At 50.2% G+C, this 17,615-nt stretch overlaps 2 protein-coding genes across 7 annotated transcripts in view; both read right to left on the bottom strand.

Moving 5' to 3' along the window:
• GRN (granulin precursor) overlaps nt 1-3,769 on the bottom strand; it is a 34,568-nt gene extending 30,799 nt beyond the window's left edge. Inside the window, exon 1 of the mRNA XM_082194817.1 lies at nt 3,584-3,769. Within this exon, the coding sequence (XP_082050943.1) occupies nt 3,584-3,621 (38 nt within the window). The 5' untranslated portion in view covers nt 3,622-3,769. The remainder of the gene's footprint in view (nt 1-3,583) is intronic.
• Nucleotides 3,770-4,990: 1,221 nt separating this feature from the next.
• The window catches only part of FAM171A2 (family with sequence similarity 171 member A2), a 45,487-nt gene continuing 32,862 nt past the window's right edge, over nt 4,991-17,615 (bottom strand). For 5 of the 6 annotated variants that reach the window (XM_082194790.1, XM_082194792.1, XM_082194794.1 and 2 more), the window contains exons 4-8: nt 16,542-16,736; nt 14,682-14,858; nt 13,400-13,516; nt 12,426-12,552; nt 4,991-9,923 (exon numbers count right to left, since the gene is read on the bottom strand). In XM_082194790.1, the coding sequence (XP_082050916.1) occupies nt 8,366-9,923; nt 12,426-12,552; nt 13,400-13,516; nt 14,682-14,858; nt 16,542-16,736 (2,174 nt within the window). In that variant the 3' untranslated portion in view covers nt 4,991-8,365. The remainder of the gene's footprint in view (nt 9,924-12,425; nt 12,553-13,399; nt 13,517-14,681; nt 14,859-16,541; nt 16,737-17,615) is intronic. The other variant, XM_082194793.1, reaches the window with a different exon arrangement.

Genomic DNA, 17,615 nt, shown 5'->3' with positions numbered 1-17,615 from the left:
CTGTATGGCATATGCACAACGGCAGCGTTACTGCCGTGAAACACGTGTAAATTAGGCTTTAGGATGATAAAGGTCATTAGGATCATAAAAAGATTGGGCCTTACTAGGTCTTCCTAAGAGTCTCTTTAATCGTGCATGCTGTTTGCAGTACATTGTTACCAGTGGTGTAATTCATGTTCTATCATGCACAGGCGTTATAACCAGCTGCATTGGCAAGTTTTACACACTACTGACTGAATAAGCCGCCGTTTCAAAAGTATTACTTGTAGGGAAGAGCTCTGGGTCCTCGCGCAAGAATCCAGATTAATGAAACACCCTTTGGACAATTATTAGGCAATTCCCTAATTCAGTTTTCAAGCGAGCATTGGAAGGCCATTCCCATCCCTGGGGTTCAGCTGCTCCGCAGATCTTTAAATATATTCCTGGCAGGTTTGGGGGGCAAACTTAATTTTTTGCTCCCTTTTCCTGTTATTTTCCTTGCTTCTAACAAAGAACTTCTGAAGTCGCCATTTAAAGTCAATAGGTGGGCGCACAACTGCAGGACCTCTAGAGGGCGCGTGAAGACGCTGCTTCACTCAGATTCCTATAGTCGGGCTACATCAGCAGCGTGTTCCCGTTAGCATGTAGAGGTTTTTCACATCAACCTGCACCCTTAACAAGAGTTATCGATGGTATTCTGGGCTAGCAGTCGCCTTCTCCCTGACCCCTGCTAATGTTCTGCGCGGAGGGGATTTGTATTTTATTTTATTTTATTGCAATGTACTATGGTGGAGCAATCCATCTCGTGGATCCCCTACTCCTGCAGGAGTCTCAGCTTAGCTGAGTTGGATATAGCTTATTTTTATTTTGAGAAGGGCAGAAAGAGCATCAAAACTGCCCCAGTCCCAGACTGTACTGCATTTTTTAATTATGTTAGGAATTAGCACCCTTCTCTTCCACCTGAGGGTTTAGCCCTAAAATGACTAAACAGTGAAGTCCATGGGATAATGTTAAAATTAGAAAGTAGGCATGGATGAGAGAGTTCTATCTGAATTTTCTTTTTTGCTTAGTTTAGGCTCTTTACCCCTACAGATCTGGCTATTATTGCAAGCAGTTCTGTGCCTTTGTGAAGCTTGGTGTTTTATGCAACTTTAAGTGGGTGCAGTTAGAGGACGAAGAGATTGCAGTTTACAGTACTTTGCAAATAATTTTAAAAGGGGAAATGCTGTAAAGGGGTTCTGAGTCAATGTCATTTCTTAACAGCTCAGAGCAGCTTTCATGCCCATTTTGAGAGTGCATTTTGTGGGTGATCCCCCCCTTTTAATGACTCTTTGCATGCTGTGTTTTATGATTGTATAATTAGGGAATGAGCAATAAATGAGCTATCCTTCCATCGGCCCAGCTCCCCAATGTGCTTAGCCTGCTGGTCTCTGGAGCACCATAGCACATCTCAATGTCTGGGTAGATAATTCCCATGTTTTCATTTATAAGCCTTTTTTAAATCTCCACAGGGATGGCAGTGAGAGCTACCCAGAGAAATCAACAGAGAATTCCAGCTGCAGTCAATTACTAGGATGTCCACACTACAACAAAATGTAGCAGTGGAGAGAGGAGGAGGTGCTTTCTCTAACTTCAGTCTTATTTTGTGGGCATTTTTTAAACCCAACTCATTGAAACCCTTAATCCGCTTGGACTACTGCAATGCGCTCTACGTGGGGCTACCTTTGAAGGTGACTCAGAAACTACAGCTAATCCTGAATGTGGCTGCCAGATGGGTGACTGGAAGCGGCCCCCGGGACCATATAACACCGGTCCTGAAAGACCTACATTGGCTCATTTCCGAGCACAATTCCAAGGGTTGGTGCTGACCTTTAAAGCCCTAAACGGCCTCAGCTCAGTATACCTGAAGGAGCGTTTCCACCCTCATCGTTCAGCCCGGACACTGAGGTCCAGGTCCGAGGGCCTTCTGGCGGTTCCCTCACTGCAAGAAGTGAAGCTTCAGGGAACCAGGCAGAGGGCCTTTTTGGTAGTCATGCCTGCGCTGTGGAATGCAATCCCATCAGATGTCAAGGAAACAAACAACTATCTGACTACACAAGACTCCTGATGGCAGCCCTGTATATGGAAGTTTTAAATGTTTGATGTCTTAATTTATTGGAAGTCGCCCAGAGTGGCTGGAGTAACCCACTCAGATGGGCAGAATACTACTACTACTACTATCTATATACTGTTATGGACATCTCTCAATTCCACCCTGGAAGGCAGCGGTTGGGGGAAATCTGCAGAAACCAGAAACTGACCCAAGTAGAATCTCAGCATTAATATAATCTCCCAGCAATCAGATGCAGCAGGCAGAACCTGGAATGGCGTGTGTGTCTGGCAGATCAGGGGTGCAACTGGGGCTGCTTGAGGAACAGGAGCCAGGGCATATGGGGCACGATCGAGATTGCAGCAAAAGTTCCAAAAGTGGACTAGCGGAAGAACTACCGGCCTCCTTACCTGCAAACAACTCAAAATCCCCATCTTCCCTTACTGAGAAACACAACAGGACCTGTGATGATGGGAGTTGCCATTCGACATCTTGTGGGTCCATTTAATATTTAGCTTGAATTTCAATGTTGCACTGCATCCTGGACCCCAGCTCCTCGCAAGACGTGCCATTTAGGGCTTGTGGGGAAAGGTTCTTCTTGTTGCCTGCCTTAAGCTTTCTTTTCTATCCTCCGTAAACTTACATGTGTTATATAAAGAGCTCGTGCTCGGGGGCTTGTGGTGTTGCAATATGGGAGGAAAGCTTTTGGGAGGAAGTCAGCTTGAGAAACCGTCTCTTCTTGCACTGTCAAAACACCCCACTATATTGCGTAGGGAGGGGAGGTACTTAATTTCATGTGATACCCCCATGTCTGCTGTCTTCAACAACTGGTAGGTCCTGGAAAGCCGCCACTGGAAACTCCAAGAGGGCAGGCAAGAACTTAAGAGCCTACTGGATTAAGCCAGTGGTCCATCATTTGTGTTCTCATGGGGATACAAAGTTGATGAATGCTAAAATGCCGAGGTTTTGAGAAAGAAAAGGAGATTACAGAGATATAAGATTAAGTTGAAGGAAAGATTAGGAAGACATATGTTTGATAAAATTATCTAGAAGTTGCTGAAATAATTTTGGACATCGGGATGCAGGAAGGGGAGGTATGGGGGAGTCTGAGAAGTGAGGCTTATGAAAGAAAGGTTATGAAATTATACATGTTTGTATGTCTTTTTATATGTTTGTATTGTTTAAAAAACTTTGTAAAACCAATAAAAAATTCATTTTAAAAAAAATAAAGATCCCCAATTTTGGGAGGCAAACAAGCACAAAAAAACCCCAACAAGATGCTTCTGGGGCCCCAGCAAACAGGACCTGTGCTACAGCACCCTTCCCCACTTGTGAATCCCAGCAATGGGCATTTTGAGGTGTACCACCTCCAACAGTGGGGGGCAGAATATAACCATAATCTTGCCCTCCACGTACCCGTCTAATCCTCTTTTGAAGCCATCCGAATTGATGGCCATTAGTGCCTCTTGTGGGAGCGGAGTTCATAAACTACATGAAGGACTTTCTTGTCCTTACCTTTGCCCGAAACCTTGGAAGAGCCAGTTGTCAGTCATCGTTGGGAATGCAGTTAGATACTCAGTAGAAAGCAGCTTCCTTTGTTGACCCTTTAATTTTTTTTAAAAAAACTATTTGGTATATCCAGGACGTTCCTTTAAGCAGCAACCACCAGCTCAACAAGCATGACTCAATTCTTGCCAATCTTACAGGCAATCGGGGCTACCAGAGTTTATCAGAAGGGACAAAAAGCCGCAATGCAGTCTCAACTTCCAATGGCCAGCCATTTTCCTTCGCCAGTAGGCTATTCCACCCACCAGCCACCCCCAAAAACTGCCTCTCAGTATTTTATAGCTGCTGACATTGCTCAGCCCTCATTTGGGCTGGGTCTTGATGTTACTGCTTAGGTTTGTCTTCTGGATTCTTAGGCAAACCTCCAAATTCCTTTCCCAAGCCCATTGATATCTGCCTCGTTTTTCAGTGGTTGACTCCTATTTCTGTCAGCACTCAGCACCAGTTTGCTGGGGTGGGGGTGGGGGGCTGAATTTCCCTTTGCATCTATTGTCGCTTCATGAATTCATGCATGGTGAGGTGGTAGAACATTCCAGTGGTCGCATTTGCAAGCATTTGAGTTCAAGCCCTGCAACCAGAGATGTGGCTGCTTGCTGTTTTGCAAGAGGGAAACCCCAGCTGCCCTTGCCGAATGATACAACTACTTTAGCAAAGGCCCGCCTCAAGCCCTGGGCAAACTCTTTTCCTTATCTGGCTTCTTTGCTTCCAGCTTGCTTGCAATTCCTCTGATCTTTTCTCTCTTGGGCAAACCAATTTTCCATTTCCCTCATGCTGTATTGGGAACGGTCCTTTGTCCTCCCTCCCCAACGCACAGAAAGGCGGTCGAAATGCTTGAGCGCACTGTTTTTTCACAGCCACTCAGGCAAAAATGGCTTGGTAGGGAGTCCAAGAGAGAGCCTGACGCAACCCACTTTTGCTATCACCAGTCTTCTCATAAAATGGTAGCTCGCAAAGACTGTATTCTGCAGCACAAAAAACGCTCTTGTACAGGCCAAAACATTTATACTATTTCACACTGAACAGTGCCCACTTTCCTTCCACTTATATCCCACACGAGGTTGCCATGTTCTCTTTCCCTCAGCGGGGTGCTCGCTCCCCAAAATGCTGCACAGCTCCCAGCAAATTCAACAGGTGAAGTTCTCTCAGCCAACAGGGAAGGAGCTCAATATAAAATGTAAGAGCAGAGTCTTGCAAGCCCATCAGTAAATCCACACTGTCCCCGTCCCCCACCCCCGTTTGTATGCGGCTGCTTTTGAATTAAGTCTAAACCTGCTCGCCTCTAGACTCAGCCGAGCTTAGTGGGGGAAGGATTTGCTGCCTAGGAAAGGAAACAACCACCATGCAATGAAACCTTGATAAATTCAGAGGGTTTATATATTAATACCATTCTAAAGAACAAGTATGAGGTTTCACCAGCAGCTGCCACCAAGTCTCCAGTTTTGCCAAGTTTGCCCAACTTTTTTAATATATTTATATAATAATAAATTTAAAAAAAAACTCCAAAAAAGGTTTTTCAACAAGAGAGTTCAGAGTCACCAGAGAAAACAAAGGCATTCCCCACAGTTAAAGATGCATCAGTGTCAGAGACCACCCTCACTTACCCAGCTTCCTTTATGTGCAAGGTATTTTTATTTCCAACTATAAAAAGGTAGTAGAAAACAGCACTGGACCAGGAAGGAGTAAGAGGTATCTGGTTCTGGGGGGTCCTGATAGTTTGTGGGGTGTGGCTCTGCCACTGCATTTAACTATATATAACTTCCTGTGGGTTTGACTACAGTGCCACCATCTTTGTATAGGGCTACATTCCTACAAGATGTGCATTGATCTGAGAGATACCTCAACGTCATGGCAACGGTAGCTTAGGACCAGCCACCTTGGAGACAGGTTTGCTGGTACTGATCAGGCTGAGAAAGGCGTGATCTAGGAGATGGAACAGACACAACCCCCTTGAAAACTTTGATAGTTGACACTTGAAATATGCAGTGCACTTGCAGCAATGTATGCTCTTTGACTGGCCATGAGGCTAAGAGTTTAAAAAAAAGGGGGGGGATTCCACAAAGTGGGGAGGGCAGGGAAATCCGTTATGGCTCAGTGGATTCTCTCTGTGCATTAAGCACCCACAGCCTGCAAAAAGCACTGCTGGCTTTCTTCTGCTCCTCCAATACTCATAGATATTGTCAAAGACAGTAGCAGCTGGGGTGTGGAGCTGATTCACAGAAGATTATTTCCCCCCCACACGGAAGGTATTAATGTGTACAAGTTGGGAAAGAGACATATGCATGACACATGGGATTTCTGCAGTTTTCAGTGCAGACTTCCATGCAGAAATCTTCATCTCATGCAAAACAGCTCCCGGTGGCTCCTGGTCCCCTCTCTGGAGAGTCTTTGCCGACAGCCACATCAAGGAACAGGGAGTTCCACGGGTGACAGTTATCTCTAATGCGGTGGACCGGCAAAAGCGGGTGGGAGAGAAATCCTACAAACGTATGCTGTGGAAGAAGATAAAAGTAGAAATCGCCCAGGAAAGGGAATTTAGAGAAAAAGAAAAGTTGCCCCCGCCCCCAGGGCAACAGCCTGAAAAGCCTGACTCAGGTAGGAGAAGGGTTTCATTGAGCTAGGGCTCAGCCCCAGAACCTGTTTTCATTGCTAAGGCTCAGCCCTGGAACAGGTGAACGGAGAACAAAGTGTTTCTGAGTGTATGTAAAGGGCCTCGCTATCTCGACCATGGAGTGACTCATCGCCTGTCCCCCAAAAAAACTCCTCCCCAGGGGTTTCAGCAGCTTCTAAGACATGGCGAGCAAGCCCTGGGGTTGTGGGGAAGGGGCTCCAGAAGGACAGGGTCTGCAGCTGGAATTGTGAAGCTTTATTACCTCTCTTCAGTGGGTGCTGAGGTGCGTCAGAAACAACAACCTTTCCCCTCTCCCCTCCCAAATGGTTTCTGACCTGTTGACTTCTCCGGCGGCCCTCTACTGTTTCAGAAGGGGTCAGGCCCGACTCATTGGTTTCAAAAGAAGCCCCCCCCCACAAGACACTTTTAGGTTTGCAGCCAACCACCCCACCCCTCCCCATTTGTCCCATATTCCCCCCCCCCCCGTTTTGCTGACAAAGCCTCAGGCTAGTGGTTCCTCTATCTCTTCCCCAAATAAAACCATCCCCTATCCCCTCAGTGGTCAACGAGGCCTCCAATGATGCGCTGCTGAGGAGGCACACGCTACGTATCCCCCCCCTCCAAATATATAAAGCATGATACAAACACTCCCCTCCATCGACGATGTAAGACACACACACATACACACACACACCCCTCCATCGGTACACACAAACACCTCCAATTTGGTCCTGCTCTTTTTTTCTGGGAGATTGGTCACTGATGCTGCCATGTTGCTGGATGGGGCAGCTGCCCAGGCTGTCTCCGCTGACGGCTTAAGTCAGTTGGCAGCTGGGCTTGTGAGAGAGGCAGAGGGTGACTTTTTCCTTCTGCGCTTCCCCCCCCCCCGCCCCGCCCCATCCCCAAGCGCTCCCTGGCAGGAGAGAAGAGGGATTAGAGTGAAAGGAAGATTTGAGCAGATGGTCCGTCTGCAGTACCCTTCTGTGGACACCCAAGGTTTCATTCACAGCTGCCTGGGTGGGGAGGGGATGCGGTGGTGGTGGTGGGGAGACGTTTGGGGCCAGAAGGCACTTGGAGGAGACCAAGGAGTTGCAGGCACAAAGGGGTGGGGTGGGGAGATGGGGGGGCACAAAAGTGACTCCTCAAGGGAGTTTGTTTGGCAGCGAGGTTGGCTGCCACTGACATGCTTACCCACACGCACGCCGTGGCTCAGGCTCCCACCCGCCCCCTGACATACACGCATGCACACACATATGTACAGTTGCCACACAGGTGCCCCCACTCCCCAAACCCACCGTGGTTTGTCCGTGGTACTGTCGCCCAGGTTGTTGGGGGCACTGAGGCACGACAGGCAATGATGGGCATCAGCCTAGAGCTTTTGAGCGCTTGACCGACCCCCAACCAAACCATGCTACGGCTTGGAAAATCCACAGGACAATTTCTTTTTTTAAAGGAACGCTACGAATTGCCCACCCTGCCCCCAAGGAAAATGGGGGGGTGAAGAGCCCCAGTAATGCCTTCCAGTTCACCTCCACTCCCAATAATGTCAGGGCAAGGAGCCAACGCTAGTTCTGGCCGTGCCAAGGCTGGGTGGGGATAAGGGGCTCTTGGAACTGGAGCCACACAGAACAAGGCCATGTCCACCTCCTGGGATTTGGCAGCAGGTCTCTCAGAGCAGCAAAACTTGCTTTGTCCCAGAAGTGGGCACACACACACACACACGGCAGTTCCTGTGCGCCACGTTGCTGCCTGGCTCACAGTGGCTGATGTCGGTGGAAAAGGGTAAGAGGCCCAACTCGCTCAGCCTGTTGATGCAGCACTTCTTAACCTGCTTTGGGCAAGGCAAACTTATCGGGTGGTCGCGGGGCATGCTGGGAAAAAGAACACAGAGTACAGCTTGGCCGCAAGCCGCCTCTCGCTCCATCAGTCTGTCCTGTCAAAAGTCCGGGCGGTTCCTGTTCCACCAAGCATTTGACGAGATGGAGAGGGCAGGAAGTGGCGCCAAGATTGCGTGCGGGAAGCCTGACCTCTGTGGTCCGGGTGATCTCCGCTCCCCTCCCCCAACTGTGCACCGAGAGCGACCCATCCCCCCGCCCGCCTCCTCGCACGCACACTTCTGCCCGCTACTTCACGTTGAAGACCATGAGCGGGCGCTCTTCGCGTTTCTGCCAGGGGCTCTTCTTGTCCCCCTGGTCGTCCGTCCCTTCCGAGGGCTCGTTGCTGTCATCCTCCGGGCTGGTCATGGAGTCGCGGCGCAGCTCGCTGTTGCTGTTGCTGCTGCGAGAGCTGTTTCCGCGGCTGCGCCCGCGCCGGGGGATGGTGGCCGCCCGGTGGTCGGCGTTCTCGTCCAGGAGGGGCGTCAGGGAGTTGTCCTCGGGGGAGCAGATGGCGGTCCGGCTCTCGCTGCTGCTCGGCTCCGTGTCGGCGTCGGCGAAGACCAGTTTGGAGTAAGCGGGCCCCATAGCGGGCGGCGCCAGGCGCTCCTCCTTCAGCCTCTTGGGGGGCTTGGCCTCGTTGACGTCCACCCCGGAGTCCAGGCTGGCATCGTTGCTGCGGCTCCTCTCATTGCCCTGGAGGTCGATGTACGAGTGGCGGACTTGGGAGGACCGCCCGTCCAGGGACACAAACCAGGCGCGAGGGTGCTGCTTCACACCCAGCTCCAGAAGCTTCTTCTCCGTCAGGGCTTGTAGCTCCCCGTTCAGCTGGGCCATGGTGGACTCGTTCAGCAGCACTGGGATGGTGACGGAGCCGCTGACGGACTGCGTGTGGGGGCCCCAGCCCTTCCCCTCGGCCTCTTCCCCCGGGTGCTGCTGCAGCTGGAATTGCGGGTGCTGCAGCTGTTGCTGCAGGAAGGGCTGCTGCTGCCTCTGCTGCTGCTCCCCGGACACAAACTGGTGAGGGATCCCCATGCCACCCGGGTCCAGGTCCGGCTGGCTCTCGGAGCCCCCCGCAGGCTGGTCCGAGGGAGCCAGGCGCATGTAGTGGGCCGGGATGACCAGCGTCGGCATCACGTTCCGGTACATGGAATCCTTCATGTGGTCAATGGATCCGCAGAAGATGAGCTGCCCGGGCTGGCTCAGGGAGGTGGGGCGAGCCAGGTGGTCCACGGACTGCGACATCATGAACTCGGGCGGCTTGGGCTCCCCTTTGTGGCCCCCGTAATGGTCGAAGGGAGGCGGGAGAGGCGGTGGCGACGGGGGCTCCTGCGAGTAGCCCTTGCTGTCGTGGCGCGCCTGCTTGCTCTTGTCCTCGGGGCGCTGGTGGGAATAGCCGCGCTTGTAGTCCTCGTGGAGAGGGGGCTCCAGGGCACCGGGCACATCCATGGAGCGGGCTGCCTTGAGGGAGTAGCCCTCCGCCACTTGAGCGTAGCTGTCCTTAAGGGCCCCCCGCTGGCTCAGAGTGTCCGCCATGGAGGCCTTGCTGGCGTGGCGGGCTTTCTGGTTGGACACTTGCTTGAAGAACTCTTCCCGGGAGCTCTCAAACTCCCGGGAAGAGGAGAAGGCTGATTTGAGGATGGGTGTGTGCACATCCGTGTCCCCGTTGGAAGAGGCCGTCTCCAGGTGGCTCGTGCAGATGAGGTTGATCTGGGACATGGAGGTGGCCTGGTCTTTCTTGGAGGCATCCAGAGCCCCAGAGAGTTGGAGCTTTCTGTGTTGTTGACGTGGCTTCAGGCACAGCCTCCTGGAAAGGGGGAAGAAGAAGAAGAGTTTGGATTTGATATCCCGCTTTATCACTACCCGAAGGAGTCTCAAAGCGGCTAACATTCTCCTTTCCCTTCCTCCCCCCACAACAAACACTCTGTGAGGTGAGTGGGGCTGAGAGACGTCAGAGAAGTGTGACTAGCCCAAGGTTCACCTAGCAGCTGCATGTGGAGGAGCGGAGATGTGAACCTGGTTCCCCAGATTACAAGTCTACCGCTCTTAACCACTACACCACACTGGCACTGGAAGAAGAAGAAGAAAATGTAGGTGCAGATAAATTCACAGGTAGCCATAGCAGAAGTGCTCTAGCTCAGGGGAGAGACATGTGCCTTGCACAGGGCAACATCAAACTCTAAAAACTTCCTTGAGCAGGGCTGCCTTCAGATGTCTTTTAAAAATCGCATAGCTGTTTATCTGTTTGACATCTGATGGGAGGGTGTTCCGCAGGGCAGGCGCAGCTTCCGAGAAGGCCCTCTGCCTGGTTCCCTGTAACCTCACAATGAACCACATTGTGATCTTCAGATGAAGGGCAGTATACAAATTTAGATACTAATAATTGGATGCTCCTGCCTTTTGGATGTAGGGTTGTGTGCTGTGGGGGTGTGAGAGGAGAATTTCCCAGATGATCTCTCAGCTCTTTCTGCCTATATAATTCTATAAAAGTAAAAGAGTGAATGGACTCTTAAAGAAGTTTAGAAGTCAAGGCATTCAGGGCCGAAGGAAATGAACCCTCTTCCCCGGGACACAAGCAAGCTGGGTTTGAGACCCACCATGCAAAGCACTTAATTTCTAAAGTGAAAGGTGCTTGCTGGTACCTCTGGCTGAAATGTCCCTCCTCCCCATTCCTAGTTCAATGTGTGTCTGGATGCCTGTTCTCTGGGGTTCTGCTGTCCTCTTTTACTACACAGAAGTGTTCACTAGGGCATAGGGTTGGGTGACAAAGAGCAAAGGAGCAGAGCCTTGGGAGAGTGGGAGGGGAAAGGAATGGACCCATGACTAATCGGCCAGAGGCTGCCTGACATTTTGCAACAAAGTGCTTGCAACAGCTGTCAAATTCCTCAGGACTATTCCTGCAATCCTCAGCTCAGCTGCCTTTACTCGTGCCTGGGCCCTACTAGAACAGATCATTTGCAAGAGGGCTCCAATTTGCAGTGCGGTTCCTTCCCATGAATAATAATGTTGGGGCGCAAGGTCTATAATTCCAATTTTACTGATGGGGACCAGAGCCAGATTATGTTAGCGGTAGACTTGAACTCAGGTCTCCCGGATCCAAGATCTCTGAAGCATTCCAAGGACGTGTGTGTGTGTGTGTGTGTGTGTGTGTACAGTCATACCTTGGGTTAAAGTCACTTCGGGTTAAATCTTTTCAGGTTGTGTCCCGCGGCAACCCGGAAGTAACGGAACGGGTTTCGCCGCTCGTGCATGCACAGACGCTCAGAATGGTGTCACGCGCATGCGCAGCGAATTGCGACCCGCACATGCACAGATGCGGGTTGCATTCTGCTCATGATGTGAACGGGGCTCCGGAACAGATCCCATTCGCATCCAGAGGTACCACTGTGTGTATGTGTATGGTTTTTTTTTTTTTTGTGTGTGTATGTATATGTATATGTATATGTATATGTATATGTATATGTATATGTATATCACCTACAACAAAACCTGCTTCGTGACACCCTTGGCAACTTGAGGCACTGACTCCCAACTTAGCTGAATTCCCTCACCCTTCCTGGTGAAAAAGGGAAAGGGAAAGAGAAACCTTCAGAAACCGCAGCTGTGAGCTGTATCTAAAGGGGTCGCTGGGGAGAAAAGGGGTTTGTCCTTGATCTCCTCTGATGCCTGAAACATTCCATCTACCTCCCCGCTTCCATCTGCCTCCCCTACAGAGCCCCAGTAGCTGAAGTCCTTTTGCAGTTCCATTCGAGAAAGAAAGGTCCCTCAACTGGCGCCCGGTTCAAATGGCCCATTGGCTCAGATCCAGCCTGCGGGCTGCCAGTTCCCGACCCCCACAATACCCAGATGAAATGAAAGCAAAAATACAGTATAGTGGTGCCCCACAAGACGAATGCCTCGCAAGACGGAAAACTTGCTAGATGAAAGAGTTTTCCGTTTTGGAGGTGCTTCGCAAAACAAATCTCCTATGGGCTTGCTTCGCAAGCCGAAAATGTATTGCGAGTTCCTGCGGGGTTTTTTTCCTTTCCCCCCCCTTTTTCTAAGCCGCTAAGCCACTTATCAGCTGATCCAATAAGCTGATAAGCCACTAAAAGCCGCTAATAGCGCTAATCCTCTAATCCGTCAATGGGCTTACTTCGCAAGACAAAAAAACCGCTAGACGAAGAGAATCACAGAACGGATTCTTTTCGTCTTGCGAGGCACCACTGTAAATAAGACCTTGCAGCGATAGGGAGGGTGAGCTTTAGAAAAATTAATGTGGTTTGAGAAGACAAGGCTGGAAGTGGGAAGTTGGGCAAGCAGCACTCACCTGCAGTAGTAGATAAGCAGGCAGAGCAGGATGAGGACCAGCAATGCCAGGGCACCCAGGATGGTGAGCAAGAAAATTGTGTGGTAGGTGGCAATGTCCTTTATGCCTCCAACTGCACTGGCCAGCCCTGCAACGAAGAGACCTCTTTATGGGCTGACTTGAAAGTTTCCCTAAAACATCTATGTTGGAAATGGGATGACGTACTAAATGGGGTTACCATGGATCTGATCCAGCAGGGCATAAAGATGTAGCTAATTTGTGTGTGTGTTTTTTAATCCCAACTTTATAAATTTCCAAACCAGGCACGGGGGCTCTTTAAAAGCTTGATTTAAAGTCATGCCTATAATTTTAAGGCAATTTTTCTAATTACTAAACATTTTATGCGTGGCTTTCTTTTTATTAAAACATCAAAAGATGGGACTGATTAAAAATGCTCAGATTAGCGGAATATAATTTCAAGCAGATTTATATACGGGGCTTTTTCCCAGTGGGAACTTGCTGGGACCTCCCAGATGGGTGCCATTGAAATTGCAAGAGAACAAGGGAGGTGTTCATGGTGAGTTCCAGCACCTCTTTTCTAGAAAAATAGCACTGGATATCTACAAATATAAATATGAGCAGATTTATGCAGGGAGGGATTTATTCCCCATATTCATTTTGGTTCTCCCTAGATGCCCTTTCCCTTAATCCCAGACTTATTTCTATTGCATTTTTTCAGTTTTTATCATGCTTTTCTGAGCATGTCACCCATCCCAGCTCTGGTTGCATTTATTCAGAGCTTGTTTGGCAACCACTCCGTGCAAACTGAGAGGCACTCATTTTTCAGGAATTCTTAATTCACAAGATACCACATTCCAAGCTAATTCCCACAGGTGTGCAGAGAATGTGCACTCCCGCTAACACAAGAGATCTGCTAGCACCTTCCTGGCTGGTTCTTCAGCAAAGTAATTAAGAATTTGGTGGTGATATTTTACCCGTTGTTGGAGACAGCATGGCAGCTGCCCAATAGCCCAGCTGTGGGGAGACAAACGTCCAGTAAAGCTGGTTCCCTTCCTTGCGGATGAGGCCTGTCCCATTCCGAATCCACAGACCTGAGAGAAAGAATAACTGCTGAATCAGAAGTAACCTGAAAGGCCATCTGGACCAAGCCCTTTCCCAGATGAAGGGCTGGCCACTCACCAGCCCCATCCCTCACCTGCAAAACCTATAAAAGTTAAAGGACCCCTGGACAGTTAAGTCCAGTCAAAGGCAACTATGGGTTTGCGGCGCTCATCTCGCTTTCAGTCTGAGGGAGCCGGAGTTTGTCCACAGACAGCTTTCTGGGGCATGTAGCCAGCAGGACTAAACCGCTTCTGGCACAATGGAACACTGTGATGGAAACCAGAGCGCATGGAAATGCCATTTACATTCCTGCCACAGCAGTACCTAATTATCTACTTGCACTGGTGTGCTTTCAAACTGCTAGGTTGGCATAAGCTAGGACAGAGCTATACAGCTAGGCTAGCAGGTGTGTGTGTGTGTGAGTGAGTGAGTGAGTGAGAGATAATGTAGATAGCACAGCAGGCCACATATTCTGTTGTGCAGAAGAAATGCGAAGGAGGAAGAGGCAACCTAGAGAACCAATGTGGTCCCAGGCATAGTTCTTGATTCCATGGCTCCCCCAGCCCCAATTGGGCACCTCAGGAACTTTCCCCCCAATTTCAGGCCTAGTGGCTCCTCATGAACCCACTATGTGCTGCTACAGAGGTTTCAATAGAGCTCATTCCTTAGATGAGCCAAGAAGACCCAGGCAAATTGGAGCAAGCAGGGCACCGTAGAAACAAACAATGTCCATATAATCCCCTTCCTTTCAGCCACAAATGACGGGTGGTCCCAAAGCAGAAATCCAGCCGTCACCTCAAAATGCTTTCAGCACCAGCAATAATAACCCCCTTATAAGAGCATAGCCCCCCTCCCAACCAGTCTTCCATTTACAGATGTGGCATAATTCCTTCCCTACCCCTGGAGTCCTGCTAATGGACTTTTATAAGCACTTAGGTGGTTTTATGGCACTGCACAGCCACGGGTGACAGGGGAGTTGTTTGGGGTCTGGAAAGAGGCTGGCGCACCCCCCGCCACAAGACCCTTGTATACATCTGCAGGGTGCTTTCTCCGACGGAAGCAACATGGCTCTCTGCCTTGTGTGCCTGTGGAATGTGGCAAGAACTGAGCAGTTCGTATGTGTCTGCAGACCAGGAGGATCTTGCCCGCTCTCACCGCTCTTCAGGTCAAAGCGCCAGGCCGGCACGCTGGTGGCTGCTGCAGCGGCAGTGTCAGGCGGCAGCGGGATAGAGAGGTGGACGGAGCCAGAGAGCTGGATTTCTGTCCCGTTGCCAGTGAAGAGGTGGACGCTGACAGCGACGATGGGCACCAGCTCCAGCCATGTGCTGTTGGCTGCGAGGGGACAAAAGGGTTAGGAAAAGAGCTGCTTCTGCCTCCAGAGACATCCCAATATACTTTAGTTCCCAAGGCAGAAAAAACTAAAGTCCCCCCCCATGCACCCCACCCAACCAGGTAGAGGGCCTTCTCGGTAGTGGCGCCCTCCCTGTGGAACGCCCTCCCACCAGATGTCAAAGAGAACAACAACTACCAGACTTTTAGAAGACATCTGAAGGCAGCCCTGTTTAGGGAAGCTTTTAATGTTTGATGTATTGCAGTGTTTTAGTATTTTTGGGAAGCCGCCCAGAGTGGCTGGGGAAGCCCAGCCAGATGGGCGGGGTCTAAAATAATAAATTATTATTATTATAATGATCGTAGAATTGTAGCGTTGGAAGAGACCCTGAGGATCATCTAGTCCAACCCCCCCTGCAATGCAAGAATATTCAGCAGCCCCATACAGGGATCGAACCTGCGACTTTGGTGTCAACAGCAGTATGCTCTAACCCAGTGTTTTTCAACCACTGTTCCGCGGCACACTAGTGTGCCGCGAGATGTTGCCTGGTGTGCCATGGGAAAAATTGAAAAATTCGAAAGATTAACAAAAAAGTCAAATTTTCGCCCACCCTATTTGCCATCCGTCCTGGGTAAGGATCAGATCGGATGGGATCGGATGAGAGCGGACAGGCGGTCCGCTCTCATCCGATTCCCCATAGAGAGCCGCAGGGTTCTGACATCTCCCTCTCCGCACACAGTGGTGGTGTACCTCGTGATTTTTTCATGAAACTAGTGTGCCTTTGCCCAAAAAAGGTTGAAAAACACTGCTCTAACCAACTGTCCAGTTGATAAAGCTATACAGTCGTACCTTGGTTTTTGAACAGCTTAGTTCTCAAACATTTTGGCTCCCGAACACCACAAATCCAGAAGCGACTGTTCCGGTTTGCGAACTATTTTTTTAAGCCGGACGTCCAACAGGGCTTCCGATTGGCTGCAGGAGCTTCCTGCAGCCAATTAGAAGCCGCGCTTTTGTTTCCGAACGTTTTGGAAGTCGAACTGACTTCTGGAATGGATTCCGTTCGACTTCCAAGGTATGACTGTACTAACAAACTTCTTGCTGTTAATTACCCACCCTTCACCCTCAGGGCAGGTTGCAAAACACAACAGTATTAAAAACAGTTTGAAACAACTTAACGATCAGAAATGTAAGGTGGGTCAGAAAAACACACACCTCGTGTAACAAAATCCAGGGTAAAGAGGTGTGTGCCTTCAGCACTTGCCGGAAGCTGTATAATAAAAGTACCGGATGAACTTCTGAGTTGCACAGCTTAGGGGCCACCACAGATAAGGCCCTCTCCCAGGCCTCTGAGGGCAGAGGAACTACCACGAGGGCCCCTTCGTCCATCTCAGCACCCAAAAGGGTCTGCAATGAAGGAGGTGGTCTTTGAGGTTTTGAGGGCCTAGATAATTTTTAGGGCTTTACACACTCATGTGAGCACCTTGAACTGGGTCTGGAAATGAACTGGCCACTGATGCAGCTGCTGCTTTTTGTAAAAAAAGGGGCATTATGAGATCTAAACAGAATCCCGGCCAGAAATCTGGCGGCTGCAATCTGTTTGCTGCCCCCCAAATCCACTGCTTTAAGGCAGAAAACTATTAAAGGGCTGGTTCCACAGCCTTCAACATTCCGTATCGCATCCTCACCATTTTTCACCCAGGATCTGGGCCCAGTCCCCTTACCGCTGCCGTTGCTTTCAGCCCCGATGAAAGATGGGAAGCCCCTCATATCCGGCCCACTGCTGGCGGCGGTCAGGGAGGCCGAGAGCTGGCTGTAGGTGGAGCTGCGGGGCAGGCGGGCGGATTTGCGCTGGAACTGAGCCCACGGCTGGCTCTTGGCCCCTGTAAGAATCAAGCATTTCAGCTGCCGGCCTACCGAGGCAGCACTCACACAGAAAACCGTGGGATGCAGCTTGGCCCGATCCTGCCCGCAGTTAGTAACCTGAGATTATTGTGGACATGCGGCCTGGCAAATGCAAGGAAGCATCCCTGAGCACGCACATAGTGCTTTCTGCTCACCATTCAGGAAACAAGAGCCGCTGCCAGCAATATACAGTGGTACCTTGGTTTCCGAACGTCTCTGTTGGCGAATGTTTCGGTTTTTGAACGCCGTAAACTCAGAAGTAAATGCTTCGGTTTTCGAACGTGCCTCGGAAGTCAAATTTCCGAGGTGGCTACTGCTGAGTGCAAGAGCCTGTCAGCTGTTGAGTCCTGTGCATTGGTACCTCTGGTTACGTACTTATTCGTTCCAGAGGTCCGTTCTTAACCTGAAGCACCACTTTAGCTAATGGGGCCTCCCGCTGCTGCCGCGCCACCGGAGCATGATTTCTGTTCTCATCCTGAAGCAAAGTTCTTAACCCAAGGTAATATTTCTGGGTTAGCAGAGTCTGTAACCTGAAGCGTCTGTAACCTGAAGCGTATGTAACCCAAGGTACCACTGTACAGCATAAAGGTCCAGTCGTGGCTGACTCTGGGGTTGCGGTGCTCATCTCACTTTATTCACCGAGGGAGCCGGCGTACAGCTTCTGGGTCATGTGCACGGAAACGCCGTGTACCTTCCCACCAGAGCGGTACCTGTTTATCTACTTGCACTTTGATGTGCTTTCAAACTGCTAGGTTGGCAGGAGCAGGGACCGAGCAACGGGAGCTCACCCCGTTGCGGGGATTCGAACTGCCAACCTTCTGATTGGCAAGTCCTAGGCTCTGTGGTTTAACTCACAG

This window comes from Podarcis vaucheri, assembly GCF_965113315.1.
Source record: "Podarcis vaucheri genome assembly, chromosome: 13".
Taxonomy (NCBI): domain Eukaryota; kingdom Metazoa; phylum Chordata; class Lepidosauria; order Squamata; family Lacertidae; genus Podarcis; species Podarcis vaucheri.
This window is presented reverse-complemented; position numbering and strand designations above follow the sequence as displayed.